This window comes from Oculina patagonica, chromosome 13 (genome assembly GCF_052425735.1).
Source record: "Oculina patagonica isolate OP01 chromosome 13, crgOcupat, whole genome shotgun sequence".
NCBI lineage: Eukaryota > Metazoa > Cnidaria > Anthozoa > Scleractinia > Oculinidae > Oculina > Oculina patagonica.
In genome coordinates, this window is record NC_135770.1 from 21,925,096 (window position 1) to 21,951,266 (window position 26,171).

The 26,171-nt window shown below is 37.1% G+C and overlaps 1 protein-coding gene and 1 pseudogene across 4 annotated transcripts in view; both read right to left on the minus strand.

The window, feature by feature from the left end:
• Window positions 1-26,171, minus strand: part of LOC144636405 (uncharacterized) — a 28,379-nt gene extending 2,208 nt beyond the window's left edge. The window contains exons 1-7 of one of the 3 annotated variants that reach the window (XM_078495614.1): window positions 26,071-26,171; window positions 25,901-25,968; window positions 11,286-11,365; window positions 10,701-10,757; window positions 9,743-9,920; window positions 6,432-6,667; window positions 137-247 (exon numbers count right to left, since the gene is read on the minus strand). In XM_078495614.1, the coding sequence (XP_078351740.1) occupies window positions 137-247; window positions 6,432-6,667; window positions 9,743-9,920; window positions 10,701-10,757; window positions 11,286-11,361 (658 nt within the window). In that variant the 5' untranslated portion in view covers window positions 11,362-11,365; window positions 25,901-25,968; window positions 26,071-26,171. Of the gene's footprint in view, window positions 1-136; window positions 248-6,431; window positions 6,668-9,742; window positions 9,921-10,700; window positions 10,758-11,285; window positions 11,366-25,896; window positions 25,969-26,070 lie in introns of all 3 variants that reach the window. The other 2 variants (XM_078495613.1, XM_078495615.1) reach the window with 2 other exon arrangements.
• On the minus strand, window positions 15,075-16,732 carry LOC144636490 (uncharacterized; annotated as a pseudogene). Its single transcript, XR_013567518.1, has 4 exons — window positions 16,481-16,732; window positions 15,871-16,179; window positions 15,588-15,653; window positions 15,075-15,393 (listed from the first exon to the last, which is right to left on the minus strand). The product of XR_013567518.1 is annotated as an uncharacterized LOC144636490 (transcript).

Below are 26,171 nucleotides of genomic sequence, written 5' to 3' on the forward strand. Positions count from 1 at the left end.
TGTTGTGGTCTGGTGTGTAAAGCGCATTTGAACGTATGGAAAATGCGCTATATAAATGCATTATCATAAGGATGATCGAATTTTCACCAATAACTTCACCATTTTTTGTACGCATGAGGGGTTGCTATGCATTTACCTTTTTCACAGCTGTTCCCATGATATCCCTCGGCACATTGACAACTGTAGCTGTCATCTCCAGTTACTGTACATGTTGCTCCATTCAGGCAGGTGTTGTTTGTACACGGATCTGTGAGGTAAAACAAAAGGAACGGCGTCAAATACATTTTTGTAATATAAATTACACAAAATAAACGAATCAGTACTAAAATAACTCAGTTTACACGTGGAGCGGTATAACAAAGACGAGACAAAGGAAGAACATTCAGACACTTACCGAGCCTTAAGTTAACGCTAGGAAAAAATAATTTTAGATACTCAGATGCGGTTTTGTTTTAATCTACCTGCATCAATAAAAGGAGCTACATCGCTTTCTATTTTTAAGAACCTCCTTACACTCAGCCATTAGTTTTTCTTATAAAAATCCTTACGTAACTTGGTTCTCACATTTTTCCTGTTTAAAATAATTATGATTCATTTTTATTTAAAAAAAAAATGAGTTTTTGTATTTGTTTTTTCTAAGTACAAAGATTATAAATATGTACAATGAAAGTCTTTTTATTATATAGACGCGAGTATTTTAAACAAGAGGTTCCGCCATAGAAGGGATGGCACCTCCCACATTTCACACTTCTCAGGCGCGAAATGCAAATTTGTACTCTTAACATTCGTGGCACGTTGTGGTGCCGAGCATCCTTCAAGCTGAACATGCTTTGAAATCTCATGAAACCAAGATATATTATTGACAAAAATATGAAAAATAACTTCCTAACGTTTAAAAGAATATTCCTAGCGAAAATGAAACACATTTTATCAGTAACAGTTGTGGAAAATACGCAGGTTGTTTGCCAGTTGTTTACGCTTTGATGATTGACTGACAACTGGGCGTGCGAATGGCCAGGCCAGGCCCGTTTTATACCGGAACTTCTTGTTTAATGGAAAATAGACAACTGATAAAATTCATACGAAATTACATCCGGGACGGTAGTGACGTATTTTCCATATCCTCACTAGTGACGATATCGATGTCGTCATTTCGCGCCATTGCATAGTTGCCAAACGCCGGTTGAAAGATGGCGAGTGACAAAGAAGTTAAGTTCGGGTAGAAAAAAGTAAATAGAGTTACGAATTTGAGGACACAACATTAAACATTACAAAATAAACAGGACAGGAGACGTCACAGCTGTTGTGCTGTAGCTGTAGCTGTTGTTGTTAAGTGTTTTTTTGCTGATGCTGCTGCTGTGGTTATTTTTTGTTGCTTTTGTGGTAGCGTTTTATTTTGATTTTGTTAGAGATGGTTTTTGTTGTTAACGGTCATGTTAGTGTTGTTGTTGTCGTCGTCGTCGTTGCTGTTGTTAGTGGTGATTATTACCACTTACTCCAGTCACTACGTATATCACTCTCAATGTGGTGTTGGTAGTGGTGGCGTTTCTGTTGTTGCTATTGTTGTTTGTAGTGGTGATATTGGAGTTTGCTATAGTGACAGTGGTGATATGTGATGTTGTTGGTAGTGTGGGTAGTACAGGTAATGGTGGTAACATTCTCGTTCCCAGATTATCCGTTTCCTATGTCATTTAAAACATACACGTGGCCCTGGGGAAAAGGGCGTGGTGGTCGTTTGATAGTGCAGTGCGCAAATCTGAGTCCTTGATAGCGGAGCTCCCACGGCGCCGCAGGCGCCGTGAGCGGAGCACCATGGGTAATGCGGGTACGAGAGAATTTTTGTAAACCCAGGAGTCCGAAAAAAATTGGTGCGTACGCCCGCCCGCCGCGCGTACAGACTCTTGGGGAGGGGGAGGGGAGTCCCAAGGCAAGCCCAAGCGGGGGAGGAGACAATCTTGTTCCTCCTTGGTTAACCAGAAATGTGAGGCAAACGGCTAAGGTCTTTGATATTAGACATCCATGTTATGATCAATTGACAGCTGTCAAAACAAGGTATCCGCTGACCAGTATCACATGATCAAATCGCGAGCTCAGATGTAGCTCCTCAAGGTTGAATATATTTTTGAAGTTGACCGCTGGTCAATAATGGTTTTCGCCGTTGAATCGCGGGCGCAAGTATTTCCCATGGTCATTCGATGTGGTATTACATGAATGGGAGAGTAACTTGGGGAAGTCCGCCGTTGGCTGTCAGCTCGTCTGGATTTATATAAGTTTGTGCATGCATGGGTTTGCCAAATGTTTTCAGTGGTTCATACTTAAGCTTTCGGGAAACGGCAAGGTTAACAGCAGAATTTTGAATATGGTTCAGAGTCAAAAGACAGGAAACAATCTCACAGCATGCCGATTTACCAAACGTACGCACGAGTTCACTAAGCATGAAGACTCGATCCGCGATTGAAAAGCACACGAAGGACACACGAAGGACTGAAAGACTCAGTTTTAAAGACAGTTTATTACAGATAAATTATTTCTGGATATTTTCCTCTTTTCACCCGCGATGACAACCATAGTTAATAGAGGAGTAAAGATTGTGGCTGATCGCAATGGATGTTAATCTTCCAAGCTTCTTGGTGAGTTTGAAGCAAAGACGGTCAAAGACAACATTCCTTTGCGAAAACAAGGTAGAAGAGGAGAAAAGTCTTTGTTATTTAGATTATAAACCAGCATTAAATCTAATACATCATTTATAAACGAAGCTGGGTTCTAGCTCTCAATCGTGTACCGGTGTGTCATTACAAGGACATAGCCTTTAGTGAAATTCGTTTTGTCGTATACACGAGTTGTATTAAAAGCACTTACTTCTGGTATTTCTTATCCGCGGTAATTTGTTTATTCTGTAGTTAAATCAACGAAGTAGGAAGAACACTGCACTTTAAAACGTTGGAAAGAGTACAGGACAAGTAGAGAACAAACTTTACATGCAAATTTGTAAGAAAAAATTATGCGGTCGAGTCAGACACAAATTATGGCGGACATTGCTAGCTGAGAGCCTTAGCGAAATATAGTTTCTCCATGACCTCTGTTATTTTTCACTGAGAACTTTGCGTAGTTTTCCTTATTTTAATTTTTATGAATGATATCAGTGAAAATGTTTTGTGGAAGTTTTGTATTTTTAATCTGATAACAGCCTTTCTCGGAATAAATTGATTAGTTTATTCATATTTTTTATAACTTACATAAAATAAAATAGCAGATGCTAAAATGTTATGTGAAAGATCATGAATTTTTTTTTTATGTTATAACAACCAAACTGATCCTTAAGTTATAATATTGGATATATAAGGGCTTGGAAAAAAATTTAATCCCAGGTTCCCTTTTGCTGGCCTAGGACAGTGCACGATTGTGTTTCTTAGTAAACTTGTGACTGATAATTTACATGTAGACGACTTGCCTGGGCCTTTTAACCTATTACGCAAACAGGCATGAAAAATTAATTGCTTGACAGAGAAATCTACTTGCCCGGGTCGACCAGAGGGGGCTTTTTTGAGCCCTGTGGCTATAAGCATTGCTTTCTTGAAGGTTGTGACTCAAAATTTTTTTTAAGCCTTTCAAGTTTTCCAGCTTAAAACAGTGACTAAATTAGATATTTTTGCCTTAATAATTTTTTCCTACAAGGGTATATGTAGTAGGATTAGTTTTTCATTGTGAAAAAAGTAAGTTCAAAATGGGCATGTCTGCAATGACTCAAGAATATTATTAAAAGTAAATTAAAAATACATGTACATCAAGCTTTATGTGGTCAATTCAGTGACAGGTATTTATAGAGTGTGTATTAGATGCAGTTTGAACTTATCATTTATGTTGGCAAATATGTTGTCTTTCTAAAACTTGCGTAACTCTTGCCAGGATGCAAGTTAAGAATTTTACAGGTTTTTGGTATGTGTAAATTTTGTTTTCAGTGCAGAGAAAACAGGAATTCAAGGGGTGCAGTTAATGAATGTGGCGATGCAGGTAATCATTACATTATTGTCAGCTTATACCTTTCTTTATCTAAATATTAAAAGAGCTCTGTGACACATTAGTGCATGAAACTTGTTTTTCAAGTGTAAAATTTTATTTTTGGGTTGTGAAAAATTGTAGGTGTTTTAACCCCTTGGTAAGTTTATGTTTCCCTAAAATCCTGGTTCTATTGAGGAATGTAATATACACAATTTATATGTAACAGTACATGTAAACAAAATGTTTTCATTGTTCAGGGCAAAGACCCAACAAGATCTGCTACCTGACCAGAAAAAAATACTGGAATACTTGTAATGATTTTGTGGGGGAAGTGCAAATTGTCCTGTTTGAATTCTTTCTGTTAATACTTAACCCTAATAGCTAATAAGCTCAAGCCCTAGCTTAACATAAACTGTCTTGTTGTGGTATTAGGCAAAAGTAGAAATAAAACTTAAACTCAGCTGAGATTTCACATGAACACAAAGACTTAGTAAACGTTTAGAGCTGCTTAGGCCAGAAAAGCCAGGTGGGCTTGTTGATGAGCCGGCATAGTGTTTTCTTAGCTACATCCCTGATAAAAGTTTTGGGGAGAATATGTACACTTTCCTGGAATTATCACAGTGCTGTCAACAACACCTGTCAGAGAGAAATATAAGAGACTTAAAAGACACATCATTTTGTAGGAAACTCTTGAATTAAGCCAGTGTTTCACACCCAAAAACATTCATCAAAACCCCGCCATGTGCTGGGTCTTATTGATAGCACTATTATTGTCTTCAGTATTAAAAAAGGGTTGTCTTTTTGGTTCTGAACATATCCCCAACACATTCCCTGGCCCAGGCAAAAATTGGAAAAATATCTCTCTTTTTTGTGTATAGATCTGTATATTAATGTTCTGAATAAATTAGATTAAAATTATAAATATTCATGTGATGCCAATGATCATCAACAAAATTGTATCTGTCTCTTTTTTGCCTTTTTCAGGGTTAACATGAGTAGCAGAATTTCCACAGAGAGTTGCAGACACAGAGAGAGATAAATGAACAATCAGAATATTATATTATTATTTATTGCATGTACCACTAATAGCTATGTACTCTGTGTGAAATACAATTTATGTGGTCAGGTGCAATTTTAAAGTTAATGAAATAAAGCCAGATAAGGTACAATCATGTACGTATTTCTTAAGGGATCTCTGATAACACTATAAAAATCATCCGGCTACCCAACATTTGTGGGAGCCACGGTGGCCTAATGGTTATTGTGCTGGTCTCCGGATCGAGCAGTCCGGGTTCGAGACCTGGCCAGGGCACTGCGTTGTGTTCTTAGGCAAGACACTTTACTCTCATAGTCCTTCTCTTCACCCAGGTGTATAAATGGGTTCCGGCTAATTTACTGTCTGGGGGTAACCCTGGGATGGACTAACATCCCATCCAGGGGGAGTAGAAATACTCCTAGCCACTTATTGCTTCAGAAACCGGGTTACGCTCCGGCCTGATGAGCCACTTGGCTTGACAGCAGGCTTTACCTACCCAAACATTTAATTGGACCAGTGTCCACACTGCGAGAACAGTAATCATGATAATGAGATACACAGTTCATCAATCTCTAGATTTATATCACATGTTGCAATACAATAATTAACTGATGAAATATGTGTTGTTGATAGGCAAATTTTTACTTCACCAAAACCAAACTCATTAAATAATAAAACATTGAACACAGCTATTTTGTTTTGTGGGTGTGTCTCACAGATCAGTTATTTGTTGTAAAGCTTTCTGTTTCAGTACAACTGAAAGGACAAAGGGACTCATATAAAGGGAAAATGGTGTTATTGTTTTGGGGGACCCTATTTGGCAGAGTGACGAATGCCACTATTTTTCTTGTGGCTGGTTTACTCCGGTTTGCTAGCAGACAGCTGTTATTTTTGGTATTGGGAAATAATACTGTCACTGTTCCATTATTCTATTGATTAGGGTGGGGGGGGGGGGGGGGGAACAAGCTACATGCAAAACTTTCCAGTTGTATGCTATGTACAGCTATAACATACCAGTTATGGTGGGTGTATGGATATTTTCTAAAGCAACACTTTCTTTGTTCTAGTTTATCTTTGAGACTTTATATTGGTTTATCTTTGGGAGGTTATGCACAAACTGTTAGATGCAGATAATCCTTTTTCGATTGATCAACTATTTTTACTTTTATTTGGTGCTGTTGTTCATGGTGAAAAAGGATACATAGTATATATAAAGAAAATAAAATGAATAAAATATCATTCTAAAAAAGATGTAAAGGGCAAATAACCGGGGAGCTCCGCTTTTAGGCTTGCCTAAATCTATATATTAACTTTTCAATATTATCTCTGCGTATTATTTACCGTAACGAGTGTCTCAAACGTAGAAGTCGATCAAATGGGTATAATAAAAAAGTACCTTCCATAATTTGGTAGACGAAGTTCACTCCGTAATGTCCCACACACTCTTCCGTAGCATTGACATCGCAGAGCTCCATGTTGCCATATTCCACATGTTTGAAACAATATTTTGAGCTGCCGTACATGTTGTAACTGGAGGCGGCCTGGGGTCCACTGAAACATATTCCGTAATTCTGGAGACCAAAGTAGCTAAATCCTTCCTGTTTACTTTTTTGAGCGCATCGACATACCAGCCTGTGAAAAATTGTGGTTAAACCCCGGTAAAACTAGTCAATGTTTTTTCTTTTCGTTCCTTCTTGCCTGCCGTAAACAACAGAAGCACAACCACTATGCTTAACAAATTGAGGTAACACCGTACGAGCTCCCTCATCCAGTATATGAAGGAGGATTCACTCTTTGAACAAAGTTAACGTTATTCGACACGGAATACTGATAAGGCTGACTAAGAAGGTAAATCTATTGTATCACAGAGTGAACTCTGCAAAAATGATGTGTTCATACTCAAGGAGTTTCTAAATTGTTAAAAGCCCCGCTAATGTCACATGCACTGAGTTACATAGTTTCTTAGCTACAATGACGTAAAAATTAGACCACGACCAGTCCCCCCTCTTTTGCTTTAAATTTCGTGGGGACGGACGCGAAAGCGAGCGAGCGCAATTTACAAGCCCGAGAAGCCGCGAGCGGCGAGTCAATAGCGCGGGCGTCTGCGTTACTCGACGCTCCGTTCGTATGCAGCTAATTCGAGAAAGGTTGTCGGAAAAAAAGCACTTAAAGGAAGGCCGAACCAGAGCGGAGGAAATGTAAAAATTTGTCTAATTGCAACTGAAGATTTTGTTGCACTCGACATGACCGAAAGGTGGTATGAGTAGAAGCAGAGAGCTACCGCACGTGCTGAATACTAATAAGATGGCGACATGACAAACACGAATTTGAACGATTTGTTTCTCTTCACACACGTGGAAACAAGGTACATTTAGCCACTTTGAATTTAAGAAGAATTTTCAAAACTTAAAGACATGCGACAGAAAAAGTAAAGCTGCAGAAAAAGTCCTTCTGAAGGAACAAGAAGCTCTTAGAGCTTACAGCTGCGCTGATTACGAGGAGCCTTGTAGGGGACTAAAAAAATGCACCCCTCATCCCCATTACGTGCGTCAAACAATGTTGTGACTGACAAAAATTTCATGGTTAACTAGTTCCATCTGTAATTAATTATTTTTCCTGTATGCTTATTTCCCTTATATGCTTCTGCTGGCCAAATTTAATTACCATGATCCTGATCCGTGCAGCCGAAAAATCTATTAAATCAGCATCCAGAGTTGTATCAAATTCATGTTTAAACATTGAGTAACTCGCTCCAAAAATGGAGTATTGAAGCAAATAATTAAATCAAAATTGGGAATAACACTAGAGCTGGTTTTAGCTTAATGGGAATTTCCCGGGGAATTAATTTACCAATGACGTAGACCTTACAAGTCAGGGCATGTTTGTCTCGGTGGTTTTTTTTTCAGATTTCTGAAATCCTCTAGATGACACAGCTTGAACAATACATAAACATTTCACACTTTACATGCTAGGCTAATTTCAAAGGATTGGTTTAATTTCCACTTGTAGCAGATTTAAAGCTTTTAAAACATGGCGTGGTTCTGGCCGATCGTCATCAATGGCTTGTGAAAAAAGTGGAAATTGCAACGCTAGCACATTCCACGACACAAACGTTATGGTGTTTAAATAAATGGAAATTCTGGCCCGCTAAAGCGTATCTTTTTTCATAGCATGAAATTTTAGTATTTTCTTTGATTGAAACGCTTCAAATCGAATATTTCACACTAAAAATTATTTGTAAAGACTAAAGTATAAGAAAATTTCCCACTTGTAGCTGATTTTTAGCTTCTAAACATTGCGTCAAGTGAAGTATTCTTTGACACCTACGTAATGGTCTTGGAATTTCCCTAGCCTACCGAATGACGTAAACGGTACAAGTCAGGGCATGTTTGTAAAGGGAATTTTTATTCATATCTCCAAAATCGTTTCAATGACACAGCCAAAAAATAGATTACGCTTAAAAGAGAAATACTTTGCAATAAATTTGTTTAGTAAAGACCAAAGGATTCGCAAAGATTTGAAAGGTAGCTGATTAATAGCTTTAAAACATTACGTGACTCGATGTCTAGCCGATAGAAAGTAAAACTTGTCATGTCAGCACATTCTTGGACATCAACGTAATGGTATTTTGCAACAAAATCTTCAGTTGCAATTAGACAAATTTTTACATTTCCTCCGCTCTGGTTCGGCCTTCCTTTTTGTGCTTTTTTTCAACAACCTTTCTCGAATTAGCTGTATCGCGTTCTCTCGCTCGCTTACGCGTTCGTCCCTACGGAAATTAAAGCAAAGGAGTTAATGCTTGCAGTCTAACGTAATATCGTCCAATTCTTTATTATTTTTAATAATTAATCGTCTCAGTGCAACTGAATTATTTTAAAAAACGGCATTTGACTGCAAATGGCTTTCAGAAAATAAAATTGGCGTTTAGAAATTAAAATAAAAACATAAAGATCAAGCTCATATATGGTACATATTTCTTACAATTGCCGAAATCTCTCGTCTTCAGGTAAATGACTCTATATTTTATATTCGTAATAACAAGTTTCATTTGCAGTTAATTCTGTAAATAGTTGCAATCATTTGTCTTGGAAATTTCACTTTCGATGCAATACAATACAATACAATACAATACAATACAATACAATACAATACAATACAATACATACTAGTTATGCAACGCTTTGAGTGGTATACTATGGAATATCCCACGAGTCACTTGTATTTTCTCGGTATACACACGAGCCTTTAGGCGAGTGTGTATACGAAGAAAATACAAGTGACAAGTGGGATATTCCATAGTATACCACGAGAAAGTGTTGTGTAACTATTTTATACCATGCCATAGAAAATACGCTCACTAAATTTCTTCGAGAATAAGATCGCAGCGCACGATGGGAAGGTTGGGTTGAATACCGTCGAATATACAACGGCTTTCCTGTATTCTGATTGGCTGTATTTTCTATGGCATGGTATAAAATACAATACAATACAATACAATACAATACAATACAATACAATACAATACAATACAATATAATACAATACAATGCAATACAATACAATAGAATGCAATAGAATGCAATAGAATGCAATGCAATCAATTTATTAATGTCATGGCGCAGGATGAGGTTGCCCTCTCTATCCGAGCCAGAGGCTCATGCAAAAAGCACACAATAATTGAAAATCAGGTTATATTAACAATTTTACCCTGGGAGATATGTACTGAAGTCGTTAAAGTCCACGCTCTGTCCGCTGTAATTGGGTAGCCCTGTTAATAGGTCTTGAAACAATTCCTGTGAAAGTGCCCGTTGATCTGGCTCGTCTTGAAAGCATCCAATCTTTTCGTAGTTGACATCGCAAATGCCGCGCAAACTAATTTGGTTCTCTGATTGCACAAAATAAGAAAACAGCGAGATATGTTTGCTTCCTTTCTTAATACCTTAATCTAGTACATTGCTTTAGATTTAGTACATTAATAAATAGAATAAATAAATAAATAAATAAATAAATATGAATAAAGTGATTGGATGCGATTTTTACGAACTCTGAAAATCATATTCGCATTTACATATATAAGACAAGCAAAGTTAGCTTTGAAGGTATACCCATAGGGGCAAGCCAACTTAATATTTCCCTGTAACCACCTGAAAAGAGCTATGTCAAGGACAACGCATCTTGAAAAAACTGGCAAGTTTTTTAAAGTTTGTCATTCGTAATCTGTCTTCTTCTTCTTTTTTATTACTTCTTTGTAGTTTTTCAATGTTATAAAACTATTATTTGAAGTTTCCTTCACTTTGGTTGGGGAAAACCGGAAGTGCCAATGTTATGCTCGCTCGGCAGAGACATTTTTTTTTTCATATAAACGCTGATCTTTATATAAGATGGCGCGAATTAGGGGAGAGGGGGGTCGGGGGTGGGGGTAACCCTCCTACCAGGGACATTGTTTAACAATCATATGAACAGGTCCAAAATAAAGACATTAGGATAACTTGAACTTGTTAATGACAAAATTAGGACCTTTGTCTTGACTAAGTTTATTTTAACATACATGGGCTAGGCCAAAGAGGAAAAGGTTAAGTCGAATACTGAGTAGCTCGCGTATAGCTTGTGTGTGTAAAATCCTTACAAATCTATTATGATGTCTGAATTCTCCCATTTATCTTACCAGGTTCTGCTAAATCGTTCGGAGTCATCTTCACTGTATTTCGTTCATTTTCAGTTTCTGCAGAGAACAGAAAAGAAAAGAAATGGAAGTTTTTACTATTTTGTAAACTGTTGTTACTATTGTTATATACGTATAAGTACCTGCATTCCGTAAGTATCATTCAAATGACGTCATCAAATTCCTGTAGACAAGTTAATCGATTGAAGAAACTAGAAAGAGCTTGGAATACTGTTTGGGCGCTGACACAGGGTTTTTACCCTTAGCTTACAGAGTCTCATTCTTGAAAGTATAAATTTGTAAATTCTCCTTATTTTTTGTGCTTGCTAAAATTAAATTGAGATAGTATTCTCTTCTGCTTTAAAATGGACTGATACCGGTTTTGTAATAAAAAATAAAAGTTATACAGTCTTCAAATTATAGAATCACTGATTGTGAATGGCTTGGCATTTTTAACGATTAAAAACGTATTTCGCTTTATTGGTTTTGCTCTTTTGTTTGTGTATTAGTCTGTAATTAAACGCTTATCGATTCTTTTCCATGAATTCAATGTGTTGAATTATTTTTATACAATATATTTGAACTCACCAAGTCCTCGAATAAGCCGTCCATCTGAGCCAGCGATAATGAAGAACAGCAGTAAACAAGTGGCTATCAACTGCATTGTTCTAGATGAAAAAAAAAATCTACTAGTCATTAAAAAAACCCCAACTTAATGGCTATAAACACTTCCGTTCTTTAAGAAGAGTCATTCATAAACATTTGACAATTGAATTATGTTCATTTGCTGGTGATAGTATTACCTTGGTGACACTCGAACAGTATCAAACTTATATAAAACGGGTAGGGGCCTATGATCAACCTATAGTGTATTTCTATAGTAAGCTGTAGTGTTGTTCTTTTAAATCATTTACCTATTGATTCTATCTAAAAATTCTGTAAAAACTTAAATTTCTGGCAAGCCAAAGATCAACGCGGTCAGTGTATGGATCAAAATTGACTTGCTTGTCCTGAGAAGGAAGGTTACTATTGTTAGAGACTGCTAATTTTAGCGTTTTTTCTGAGTAAGATTAAGCGACTATTTAATTAATTTAATTTAGCAATTTTCCGAAAAATTAAATTAAAAATTATAAGCAGATAGCTAAGATGGCATCCATGTTTTTCAAGAAATTTTTTAAGTCGACTATGTGGGGTGGGGAGGGGGTACAACCGAGTGTTCGCAGTAGCTATCGAATGGTTGCTAAGGGCTTAGTAGTTATTTGTAGTTATTTGGTCTTGACCGTGCAGAAAACACCATATTTGTTTGCACATTGTTTGCTCCCTTGAAGTTTGCCGGTCATGAAAACAACTTTCCTCCATTAAAGGGTAAAGGGTAAGGGGAAACAGACAACGGTGACCAATCTGGCAAAAGCGAAGCTAAAAACTGTACTAATTAAAATAATTCCAATGATTCTAAGATGATTTACCATTTTTTGGTTGCTAAATGTCAACCGTGACAAATTTTGTGCTTATTCCACGCCACTAAAATATTTTCAGTGACGTGAAACATCACTTGAAAATGCAAAAAAAACGTCTAAGCGGCGTAGAACATCAAACACAAAAAACAACACTCTTTGCATATTATACACATGCCTTCATTGATATTTAAATCTTTCCGAGAAAAACAAAACTTTTGGTGACGTCTTTCTAAGCAACGGCTTGATTGACACAGATTTAACCTGTTTCAGGGAACCGCTATGCCATCAATGAAAAGTGCCGTCTTTCTTCCCCTGCCCGCTGGTTTATCCTTAATGGGCATAAATGTCGGGACACACCGGTGACATGTTGCTGCGACATGTCGCCTCGTGTGACATGGTGCATTATTGCGACAAACCAGTCGCTGCGACAAAATTTTGTCGCTGCGATGTGTCGCACGAATTTAAGTGGTTTGAATTCGTGCGACACGTCGCAGCGACAAAATGAGCGATAGCAGTGTTGTCGCAGCGTGTGTACACGTCTGCGACAAATCGCTGCGAGAAGTTGCTGCGACAGATTATAAATTCACCAATGAGAGAGCGTCATGTATTTTCGCCGTATTGAATTGGAAAACTAGTTCACATTCCCACCCTTCCAAATTCGCTGTTTGTGCATCGAACAAACACCTTGTCACAGCGACTTGTTTTTAAGCAGTACACACGGAGCGACTCGTCGCAGCGACCTGTCGCTGCGACTTGTCGCATAGTGTGTCCCGACCTTAAGTCTCATGCGTGACTAACGTGCGCACAGAAAAAAAATAGCAGCGCACCGGAAAGGTGAATTAAGTCTGTAAAAGTTTCTTTGCAGCCCAAAGAAGATTGCAAGATAAAAAAAACAACAAGAATGATAACTCTGAACGTGCGTTTTATATCCTGGTACGTTTGTTGCTGCTTAGCCTTGAATATATCCTACACTCTTTTTATTTTAAAAGAATCTAGTTTATAAGAATATCGAAGCTGAAATTTGCGATTTCTTAAGAATATCTTAAGAATGAACCCGAGGCTGAGATTTTGAAAAAAATGTATTTTTGAGTTGAAAATTTGTAAATACAATACAATTAAATATATTTTTAGTCGAAACAAAATCAGGTGTTTTCATTTCCTTCATTGTATCTCTGTGCGGAATGCCAAAACGGCCAAGTGTTATCTGATGCGACATCTTGATCTTGCTGGCTGCAACGAAAAGCGATGGAACATGTGCACAATGTAACACGATACAGATCTGGACACCAAACACTTCTAATTGATTACCCAATACTTGCTAAAACGGAAATGTCAAATTAGTCCGGCGGCATAGCTCAAAATTTCGGCTGAATTGTGCACTTCTTGTTACCAGCCTGAAATTTGGCACCCACCGAGAGACTATCGAAGTAAACATTTTAAGCTATAGAACCACCTCTACGCTGCTTATCTTCCCATGTGCGATCCTTCTGAGCCCACTCGACTGTTTTTGCTAAAGCAAAGAGCGGCTGATCGCAAGCAATAACCACAGTTTGTCCCACACTTACGGGGAATTAATATATTTAAAAAATTTACAAAAAAGTTTATACAGTACTATATAAAAAATTTTGTGCGTAAAACTTTATTCTGTAATTAATATTTTTAATGTAAATTACATTTTTATTACATTTACTTTATATGTAAATACTAATAAAAAATTTAGGGCGAAGTACAACTTGCCCTTTCGAATTCTCTGTTACAAACTTTTTATATACTAATAAAAAATTTAGGGCGAAGAACTACTCACCCGTTCGTATGCTCTGTGATAAACTTATGTTATATACTTATAAAAAATTTAGGGCGAAGAACTGCTCGCCCATTCGGATTCTCTGTGATAAACTTATTTTAAATACTAATAAAAAATTTAGGGTGAAGTACTACTCGCCCTTTCGAATTCTCTGTTATAAACTTTTTATATACTAATAAAAAATTTAGGGCGAAGAACTGCACGCCCTTACGAGTACTCTGTGATAAACTTATTTTAAATACTAATAAAAAATTTAGGGCGAAGAACTACCCACCCAGGGAATTCTCTGTGATAAACTTATTTTAAATACTTATAAAAAATTTAGGGCGAAGTACTACTCGCCCTTTCGAATTCTCTGTTATAAACTTTTTATATACTAATAAAAAATTTAGGGCGAAGAACTGCACGCCCTTACGAGTACTCTGTGATAAACTTATTTTAAATACTAATAAAAAATTTAGGGCGAAGAACTACCCACCCAGGGAATTCTCTGTGATAAACTTTTGTTATATACTTTTAAAAAATTTAGGGCGAAGAACTACTCGCCCTTTCGGATTCTCTGTGAAAAACTTCTTTTATATACTAATAAAAAATATAGGGCGAAGAACTACCCACCCAGGGAATTCTCTGTGATAAACTTTTGTTATTTAGGGCAAATATCTATGCACCCTTTAGAAGTCTCCGTAACTGAATGATGATAGTATATACTTATATTAAGGCAAAGAACTTCTTGTCCCTGTTGAAAAGTCTGTGTAATAAATGTTATTTAACTAAAAAAGAATTCTGGTGAAACACTTTTTGCCAGCCTGCCTAACTTTCTGTTTTCAAAATACTTTATCTACCGATACAAAATGGGCCGTTTCTGCCGTTGTGATAAAGTAGGGGGGGGGGGGGGTTGGGAACGAATAGTTATCGTGCCTGAATAACAGCATATAGGACATTATTTATACTTATTATATCAACGAAATTCTAAACTGTGTCGAAATAGCCGCACGTGATAATAGATTATAACAACAACAAATGAAAACAAATATTATATAGAAGATAGAAAGGTGACAAAACAATAAAAAAAATTGAGCGCCTCGGTACACTGTGTTTTTAATTTCGCGTTGAGCTTTTACTTCAAGAATATAAGTAAAGCTGTTGAAACTATATATCACGTACGGCTACTGCTTGCGTCAAATACAGGTATAACTTCAGCTGGAAGCAGTTCTATTCATCATGCAAATGATTTACAAAAGAATGATGTCTTCCGATGGTACGTCATCTTCGATAACTTCGATGTTATGTGACGAGTCAAATCCGTCAAAAGAGATAGTGCAGACTCCATCTGTTACTTGGGTTATCACGCCAACGTACCACTTGGTGGTCCCTTCTTCGTCCTCCTCGATCTCCACGTTCACTTTCTTTTTTAAAAGGAACGGTTGTTTTTGTCCTATTAGAGAAAGACAATATATACAGGTATTTCTTATAGTTCTCGTTGTCTAAAACATTTTTAAGCTCTGAAAAGACTGGAAACTGATATCAAAAACTGAAGATAGGTCTGTTATCAGGCATGCCATAACATTCATCATAGTCTTATTTTATTAATCAATTAAAGCTTTTATTTCAAATTTTATACATACGTACTTTTTGACTTTCTAGTCTGCTTTTTTTGTGCCTCCTCATTCTGACGAAGAATTTTGTCAGGGGGTCCTACAGGAAAACAAACGAAAACAATTTTGTGAACAATTTTACCTCTGAATGGTTATTGGTTTTAAAAAGGAAACAAATAGACAAACAAATAGCCAGGCAGTCTTTCCGGTCTAATATAAACACTTATACATTCATGCACAACTTTAAGTATCATGTTTCTTTTGTGTGCGTACTTAGGACACATGCACCTTACAGAATGTCAATTGAAATAACCCACCTTCGGGATTATCAGCATCTCCACGTTTGCCAAGACTCCTCCTCCACTTCCTTTTCCTGGCCGCTGTTTCTTTTCTGGCGTCGTCTTGCCTTATGGAGTTGTTTATCGTTACGTTGCTCGTAACAGCTACTCTTTTGGCTGCTGCAAGCTTATCGCATCTGTATAGGTTATCCAGAACAACCCAGATAGTCTTCTTGTTCTCCCTAGGTGGTATGGAATCCTTATTGATGCGCTCCACTGGATTAGTTGTCTCAGGGCAGGCTGACCAATGACAGGGTTCCATTAACGTATACGCAGTAGTGAACATTTCTAAAGGGAGCAGACAAATTACATTAATGTTAACTTGATTCAGAGTCATATGCGTCATATGGACATGGTGGTTCTAACGGCACCAGCATAAAAAATTACTATGTTTTAACTATGTTTAACTGAAGATTTATATTGGTCTTTGATTCGCTTACAACAACAACAACAACAACAACAACAAAACTTTATTTAAATAATCAAACTATTCAGTTACAATATAATTTTTCAGCTCCCGCAATTAGCCTAGCTATTTGAGGCGGTTTTCTTTGTGACAAACTAGGGATAGAAAAGAGAAAACACTTACTCAAATGCTCCTCCCTCGTCCACCACTTTTTCCAATTCTGCAGCTTTCTCCAGTTTTCGTTGTTAAGATTACCGTCTTTCATTTCTTCGGTAAGGAGGTGATTCACCGACGAAATTGGAAGCTCGCCAGCAAGAACATTAAAAATCGTTTGGACTTCTTCTTTTGTAGTACAAGTGACTGAATCTTGTCCGCCAGAAAACGGAATGTTTTCATAGATAGAGGTTTGTCGCACACTCTCGTACTTACTTTCATCGCTGACCTCTTCCAGTGCACCTGCAAAAATATTATTTGAGTCATGGTTTGGCAACATTTGCATCAATGGTGAAAGACAATGCTATCACGCCAGGCAGGTAACGGCGATTACCGATATTTCGTGATAAGACCCTGATAATGATCAGTAAAACTCACAGTGTTGTAACAATTAATGCACCGGGCGGTAAGAACTAAAAATAAGGTTCTGGAATGAAAGATAATGTAGTTTTCTTCACAACTCTATAAGCGTTGTGAAGAATGCACATTCACACTAACGAGGCTGAAACAATTAATGCACCGGGCGGTAAGAACTAAAAATAAGGTTCTGGAATGAAAGATAATGTAGTTTTCTTCACAACTCTATAAGCTTTTTGAAGAATGCACATTCACACTAACGAGGCTGAAAACATTAAGGAATTCATTTATTGATATACCTCTATCAGGTTACAAACTCTTAATCTGGGTCTAAACCGTTAATCTAATGTCCATGTTTGTGATGCAACACGTAAATATGATAGAGAAGATACTTCAACCCCGATCAACCACGCCCTGACCACACCAGCAGGGGAAATGGTTGGGGCATGTAGTTCTTCGCCCTAAATTTTTTATATGTATATAAAATATTTTAATTACAGGTAAATGGTATGGGCATGTAGTTCTTCGCCCTAAATTTTTTATATGTATATAAAATATTTTAATTACAGGTAAATGGTATGGGCATGTAGTTCTTCGCCCTAAATTTTTTCTATGTATATAAAATAATTTAATTACAGATAAATGGTATGGGCATGTAGTTCTTCGCCCTAAATTTTTTCTATGTATATAAAATAATTTAATTACAGGTAAATGGTATGGGCATGTAGTTCTTCGCCCTAAATTTTTTCTATGTATATAAAATATTTTAATTACAGGTAAATGGTATGGGCATGTAGTTCTTCGCCCTAAATTTTTTATATTTATATAAAATATTTTAATTACAGGTAAATGGTATGGGCATGTAGTTCTTCGCCCTAAATTTTTTCTATGTATATAAAATAATTTAATTACAGATAAATGGTATGGGCATGTAGTTCTTCGCCCTAAATTTTTTATATGTATATAAAATAATTTAATTACAGGTAAATGGTATGGGCATGTAGTTCTTCGCCCTAAATTTTTTATATGTATATAAAATATTTTAATTACAGGTAAATGGTATGGGCATGTAGTTCTTCGCCCTAAATTTTTTCTATGTATATAAAATAATTTAATTACAGATAAATGGTATGGGCATGTATTTTTTCGCCCTAAATTTTTTATATGTATATAAAATAATGTTGTGTATAAAATTATTTCATTACAGATAAGACATCTACGCACAAAATTTTTTATATAGTACTGTTTCACTTTTTTGCAAAACTCGTAAAAGTGTAAATCCCGCACTTACGTACTCTACGGCTTTGCCAATGGCAGTTATAGTGTGACTTATCATCGCCTCGGAATGAGTGCAGTCTAAAAAAGGCAGTAGAGAGCTTGTACACTTTTAACACTTGGGGGTACTAGCTCTATGGTGCTTGCACGAAATATTCGTTTCCCCTAAGTGGTTTGCCCCCCTAAAAGAAACAGATTTTCTGTCCTAAAGTCGTACTAGCAATACCACATCTCGCGCGCTTTTCAACATCACCTGGTTACTGCGATGCATTTCCTTCAATTTGCTTTTTTTTTTTCCTACTGAAGCGTTTTCAATTTGGTAGTATTTTACTACCTTATTAATACTCATGTTCGCAGGGCTTAAGTTTTGCGATTTTCGCAAATCGCGAAATTAAAGATCACGCGACCCGCGAAAAATTTATTTTTAAAGATCTTTATTGTATTTTTATGTCTTTAACGTATTTTTTTGGCCAAAGTGCGAATAATAAGTCTAGTCCGGGGAATCGAAATACTCCCTTTCCATTTTTGCGAAATTAAGTTCCTGCAATATGGTACGTGGTATGACTTAGCCCAAGAGGCATTGTGCCTTAAACGCGTCTTAGCAATTCTCTCTCCTGCATCTGGCTCTGCTCAGAATTTTGGCCTGATGATTTCTTCATATTTTTTTACTGAAAGACATAGCTGACCTAAAACGTTTTAAACAACGGCCCAGTAATCTGAAAATCCGTTTACAATTTTCCCTTTTCCCTGTGTTAAAATGCCACTACGAAAATAATATTGCCAAAACACGGGCAAAGGAAGACAATAGACCATTTGCATTATGACGTAAAAGCGCAAAAACTTCTGGTAGTTGTAGTTAGGTTCGCGGGAAAACACCATTTCTGGCTTATGATTGGCTAAGGGTAGCCAAGCGTGAAGGTGGACATCCAGGACTTTTAATTTGATCTGAAGTTTGAGCTGCTAAGTTTACGCTCTTGTCGCTTCGAAATTTGTTTATACATTTATTTTTTCAGTTACCTGCAGTCAAAAATATAGAAACAGGATGATAGCTTTGGAACTGTGAAAATTGACTGAGTTCTGTGTTTTAAACAAGACAGACAAATGTTGTTCGTGTTCAAGTAAGTTTAAACGAAAATACTCTTTTTTAGTCAATTCGTCTTTCGAACTCGGAGACTCTTCAGACATGCAAGGCTCATCAATACTAGTCCCTCTGCAAATGTTTGTGTTAACTTGAACACATAGCAAGAAGTTAGGGGGGGGGGGGGTGGATGGCACTAGCCCTCAAACCTTTATTATCAGACCACAGCACAAAATTGAAACAAGATGAGTAAATAATTTGAAACTGTAGCTTGCCCAGAAACTTTACTTAGGCCTAACACAGTCATTAGGCTACAATTACTTCATTTAATGTGATGCAGTGTGACAGGAGTGCTTGTCACGTGACTTACCCAGGCCCAAACTGCCACCCTAAGCCTAAATCAAACCTTAACCCCAACAACTCATCCCTAACCTTAACCCATAAGCCTTTAACCTTCAACCCTAATCCAGACACTATTATGGGTTAAGCATAACCCTAGCTTTCACTCCGTGGTGTCGTACGTCCTGGTCACGTGACCCCTATTGTTCTCCTTAAACGAAAATACTCTTTTTTAGTCAATTCGTCTTTCGAACTCGGAGACTCTTCAGACATGCAAGGCTCATCAATACTAGTCCCTCTGCAAATGTTTGTGTTAACTTGAACACATAGCAAGAAGTTAGGGGGGGGGGGGGTGGATGGCACTAGCCCTCAAACCTTTATTATCAGACCACAGCACAGAATTGAAACAAGATGAGTAAATAATTTGAAACTGTAGCTTGCCCAGAAACTTTACTTAGGCCTAACACAGTCATTAGGCTACAATTACTTCATTTAATGTGATGCAGTGTGACAGGAGTGCTTGTCACGTGACTTACCCAGGCCCAAACTGCCACCCTAAGCCTAAATCAAACCTTAACCCCAACAACTCATCCCTAACCTTAACCCATAAGCCTTTAACCTTCAACCCTAATCCAGACACTATTATGGGTTAAGCATAACCCTAGCTTTCACTCCGTGGTGTCGTACGTCCTGGTCACGTGACCCCTATTGTTCTCCTTAAACGAAAATACTCTTTTTTAGTCAATTCGTCTTTCGAACTCGGAGACTCTTCAGACATGCAAGGCTCATCAATACTAGTCCCTCTGCAAATGTTTGTGTTAACTTGAACACATAGCAAGAAGTTAGGGGGGGGGGGGGGTGGATGGCACTAGCCCTCAAACCTTTATTATCAGACCACAGCACAGAATTGAAACAAGATGAGTAAATAATTTGAAACTGTAGCTTGCCCAGAAACTTTACTTAGGCCTAACACAGTCATTAGGCTACAATTACTTCATTTAATGTGATGCAGTGTGACAGGAGTGCTTGTCACGTGACTTACCCAGGCCCAAACTGCCACCCTAAGCCTAAATCAAACCTTAACCCCAACAACTCATCCCTAACCTTAACCCATAAGCCTTTAACCTTCAACCCTAATCCAGACACTATTATGGGTTAAGCATAACCCTAGCTTTCACTCCGTGGTGTCGTACGTCCTGGTCACGTGACCCCTATTGTTCTCCATAACCCTTAGAATCCTAAGGTTCTGGTATTTTCTAAGCAGTTTTCTGGGCTTAAACTAATCTGTCGAATTTCGTGATTGCATATAAGAAGCTCAAGTAAAAATGTGTGCTGTTTCAAAACACTGATGGCTCAAAGTTTTATTGTGACGTCAGCATTCAACCGTTTCTTTCTTGTTGAGCGAGCATACGGGCTCGAATCTGGCGAATATTTCGTTTTTAAGTGTTTTTTCGAGTCATTTTCCACTGCAGAAGCTCCCAGGCTGGCATCATTAAGCTAGAATGGTGGGTAGAGGCCAGCATCTGAAAGAAACCAGAGGTGAGAGATGATTTTGTCTTGATTGGAACGCCAGAAATATTCGAATCGAAAGATGGCGGTTCATTGGTAAAGTTGTCTCTCTGGCCGTTCTGTGGGTGGATTCCAAGACCTGCCAAGGCATTTTGGACGAGTTCTGACTTCCAAAGAATGCAATCGGTGCAACATTTTGCCGGAAGGATTGGGTGGCTCGACACTTCTAAAAAATATATGGAATAAAGGTAGGAAGCCTTTCATGCCGTCGCCATGACTGTTTTTCCCAAGCATCCCTTTCGGTCAGCAACGAGGAAATTACAGGTTTGCAAGCATAGCTCTAATCGAATAGTAATTGCTGAGTCTGCTGAATGATTGATGGGAAATTTCCTTGGTGAACGGAAGGGAATAGGGTTGAAGTTTGCTGCAAATGTATATTTTTGAAGTCAGAATTATTTTTTCATTAAAAAAAATGGAGGCAAAGATGTGTGTTTTTTGTTGTTGTCCTGTTACGTAGAAAACGGGCATTTTCAGATTTGCTGCTGAACAAACAACCATATGCAACAGAAATCAAGAGTTTTAGTCAGTTAGTTGGCTTTTAAAGCTATGAAAATTATCACTTTGCCATAAAAAGCAGTCATTACTATCATGTGCCCAGATATGTAAAAGCTAGAGTTTTTTCAATCACTGCTGGTATTTTCCACGCACATATGCGTGGCTAGGACTTAAAGGGTTAATACGTACGTTGTGTGGCGAAGTGGACTTGGTAGAAATTCATTCATCGCGACCGACAACTTCTCTTCGTAAATAATTTTAGCCTAATATCACAGCTTCAAAACATCGCGCACTGGAAACAGATTGCTTGAAAGAACGAGTCTAGGATATAACTAAAGTTGTGTGGAATCAAGTGAAAGCAAGGCAGGCCATTGACTTTGTTCTTAATCTATTTTCAGACGTTCAACAAACGATCGCTTCCATCGATCGCAGGTGAATTAATTCTTCACTGAAAAGCTTAGAAAATTTACCATATATCATGATTGCTCGGCGGAACGGTCAGTTTAATTTATTTTTACAGTGAGCAAAAGTTTTAGGAATTTAATTAAATAACCGCGCGACTGAGACTTGGAGGAAAACTCGTTGGAACTTCACTACAAAACGCAACCCAGCAAATAAACAATTTCTTGCATTACTTTCTTTCCATTTTAACAGACTTGGTTTTATACTGAGAGCTTGCTTTTTGCCCTTTAAATGAAGCCACAGAGACGTCTTGTTCGGTGAGAGTAATTTTCTTTACCTCCATCACGATTTTCTTGGGCTAGCGGGCTTGATGACGATTCAAAATTTCCCGCGAACCTAACTACAACTACCAGAAGTCTTTGCGATTTACGTCATAATGCAAATGGTCTATTAACAGCAAGTAACAAATTTGCATTCAATTTTCGCATGCATAATTATCCACTAGTTTTTGTATTTGTTTGTATGAATGGCTAATGAATACAACAAAATTCATTTACTTAAAAGTAAATGTATAAATTAATACGAAAGTTTCACTTTTTTGCACAAATGATTGAGTCATTCCAGAGTTACTAAAAGATGACGTACGTCTTCGCGGGGGGTCTCAGCGAGGAAAAACTTGAAACCCATTTACGGGCAATACGGTGAGAACAGAGAGTGGTTCTATAGCAGAAGTTAATCACTATGCATATCGCTATTGATCTGCAAAATATGAGCTTAGCTTAGTAACAAAAATGACCAATTTTTCAACTATGCCGCCGGACTAAAAGGCATTTTCTAAAAATGTTCATAAGAATATTTTCTGCTTAAAATCGGCAGAAAAATAAGAATATTCAGCCTGGGTCGGAAAAACAGTATTCTTATAAAAAAAAGAGTGTAAACCGGACCTACTCTGTAACACAAACAGCCCAAAACGATTTAAATGGGACGGTAATTTAAAAAGCCAATTTAAGAGAGTGTGACATGCTAAAAATTGTGAATAGTCGTTTTTCCCCTTTTGGTTTTTACTTGTATTTTTAACTTAATTAGTTCAACTTTTAAAAATTGTTTTTATGTAAATAGATAATATTTTAGATATTTTTTAGCAATAAACATTTGTACATTTCTACAGATTTATCCAATTCAGCTTTTATGCTGTAATTAAAAAGCTTCAATAAACTATGTATCTCTATTTTTCTTAACCTTAAATTTATACAACACCGGACATACTCTGATACATATACAGCCCGAAACGATTAAAATGGTAACAGTGATTAAAAACCTAATTTAAGGGTGTGTGACATGCTAAAAATGCGGTCCTTCAATTGGTTGTTGACCACACTTCTACCCTGTTGATTGGCTGCCTTGCAATGGCAAGCTATTTTCTTCTTTTATCCTTAGAATATGCGAAAACTCTTTCAAATCCTTGACAACGACCACAGGTAGAAAGCATTGCACGCTAAGAACAAATAGAAACAGTGTCATCAATATGGAGTAAATATATTGTCATATTTCACGCTTTTTCTCCCCCCCCCTTTTTTTTTGCTCCTTCGAAAAGTTAAGTCAAAGGTTTCAAATAAACCGTTTCTGAAAGCTGACGAATTTTTTCAAGCAAAGCATTGCAAAATTACCTAAAATAAAAATAATACCCAAAACAAGGAACGCATTTTGTCCGATGTTTACGAAGAAAATAATGCAAATTTTACGAACAACGCGCCTGCTGCACAACGCGAGTCACGTCTCACACATTCCGTATTTGTCTCAACAAATCGTCCTTAAAAGATATTAAATCTCATAAATTCAACCCTTTTTTATCAAACTTATCCAAGGATAAAGAAGGAAAAGATCCTAGACATTCTAACAGTAGTTATTCCCAAATAAAACGTGCGAACCTATCAGTACAAAAACGCTTCCCCATTTTTCCACAATTCACTCCCAAACTATCTGCTTGAGGAGCTGGAGGGCTTAACATAGGCGCGCCATGAGAATAATTTTCCCACACGTCATCTATCTCGAGGCTCTAAGACTTGTTAGGTTAGAGGAACTTTAGGATCGAAGACAGACTTAAACCACAACAATGCTTCTGGATATAAACAATAACCCCGAGCACTAATTATTCAAATTTTTATCTGCGCCCACAGGCAACAAATGTTATTTCAATCCAAGAAACAGCAGACAATTCCACATGCCCGTCTGCAAAACGAATAGGTTGAAAATCAGTTTTTCTTTAATAAAAATTGTAAATAGTCGTTTTTCCCCTTTTTGTTTTTACTTGTATTTTTAAGTAAATTAATTCAATTTTTTTAAACTTGTTTTTATGTAAATAGATCATCTTTCAGATATTTTTTTTATAATTAACATTTGTACATTTCTACAGTTTTATCCAATTCAGCTTTTATCCTGTAACTTTAAATATTCAATAAACCATGTATCTCTATTTTTTTTTAGCCTTAAATTTATCCAACACCGGACCTACTCTAATACATATTCTTGGTTTGCAACCACGTGACAAGGCGGCCATGTTGGATGACAAAACAATAAAACATGTTTTTTGCGGAAATTGCATCATAAAAAAGTTTAGTTCCCAACGGAGGAGAACGCTTTGTTCTTGTCATCCAACGTGGCTGCTGTGGCGTCATTTAAGGGTGTGTGACATGCTAAAAATGCGGTCCTTCAATTGTTTGTTGACCATATTTCTAACCTGTTGATTGGCCGCCTTACAATGGCGGGCTATTTTCTTCTTTTAGCCTGAGGATATGCGAAAACTCTTTCAAATCCTTGACAACGACCACTGCTAGAAAACATTGCAGGCTAATAACAAATAGAAACAGTGTCGAGTGAAAATTGCCATATTTCACGCTTTTTTTCTCCCCTTTGTTTTTTGTCCCTACTAAACCGGCGTTATGTTTCAAATAAACCGATTCTGAAAGCTGTCGGATTTTTTTTAAGCAAAATATTTTAAAATTACTACAGAAATTAAACAAATAATACTCAAAACAACGAACGTATTTTGTCCGACGTTTGCGAAGAAAATAATGCAAATTTTTACGAACAACGCGCCTTCTGCACAACGCGAGTCACGTCCCACACATTCCGTGGTTGTCTCAACAAAACGTCCTTAAAAGATATTAAACAAATAATACTCAAAACAACGAACGTATTTTGTCCGACGTTTGCGAAGAAAATAATGCAAATTTTTACGAACAACGCGCCTTCTGCACAACGCGAGTCACGTCCCACACATTCCGTGGTTGTCTCAACAAAACGTCCTTAAAAGATATTAAATCTGATAAATTATACGGTTTTTTCACCAAACTCATCCGCGGTTAAAGAAAGGTTCAAACATTCTAACCCCAAAAAAGTTTATTTTCAATCCACAAACAATAAAGGTCCCCACAAAGGAAGCGACAGGGTTTATTAACTTTTATTGTTTCTGGGACAAGTATTTTGACAATACTCTTGTTTTCAATGATGCTCGCTTTTATTTTTAAAAATGCGTGCTAAGTGTGCACGCATTTAAGTGTCTGCGTTAAATGTGCTGCGAATCATTGTCGATAAATTTGGCTCTTCTTTATTTTTACTCATTTACAGTGGGTGTTTAACGGTACTAGTTTATTGGTTTTTCCTAGTCCAATAAGCCGACGCGTTAATGAAATTAGAGCAGTGTTTCCCAAACGCACGCATCTGCAAGTTGACTGCTCCCAACCGTTATCTACGCATTATTAAAATATGCCTCTTGTTAAAAAATATTACTTTTCAGATAAACGAAATTCATGGAAAGTACCTAAAACATACAGTTGGCCTAAAGTAAAAAAAAAATACCCATGATCAAAACCTACCTTGAATTCAGTCAGCAATTGTGTCAATATAGTAGTACAGATGGCGTCCTATCTCAAGCGACTGAAACCTGAAAAAAAGTTAACGGTTGGGCTTAAGTTGCAATACCCTTTTTAGAACAACAAAATAAATTTTTAAAACTGCTTTGTCTCAAATTTATATTATAACTCACTTTTTCTGACAAGCATACAGCCCGAACAGACTACACTGGGAACGGTAATTTAAAAACACAATTTAAGGGTATGTGACATGTTGAAAATGCGGTCCTTCTAT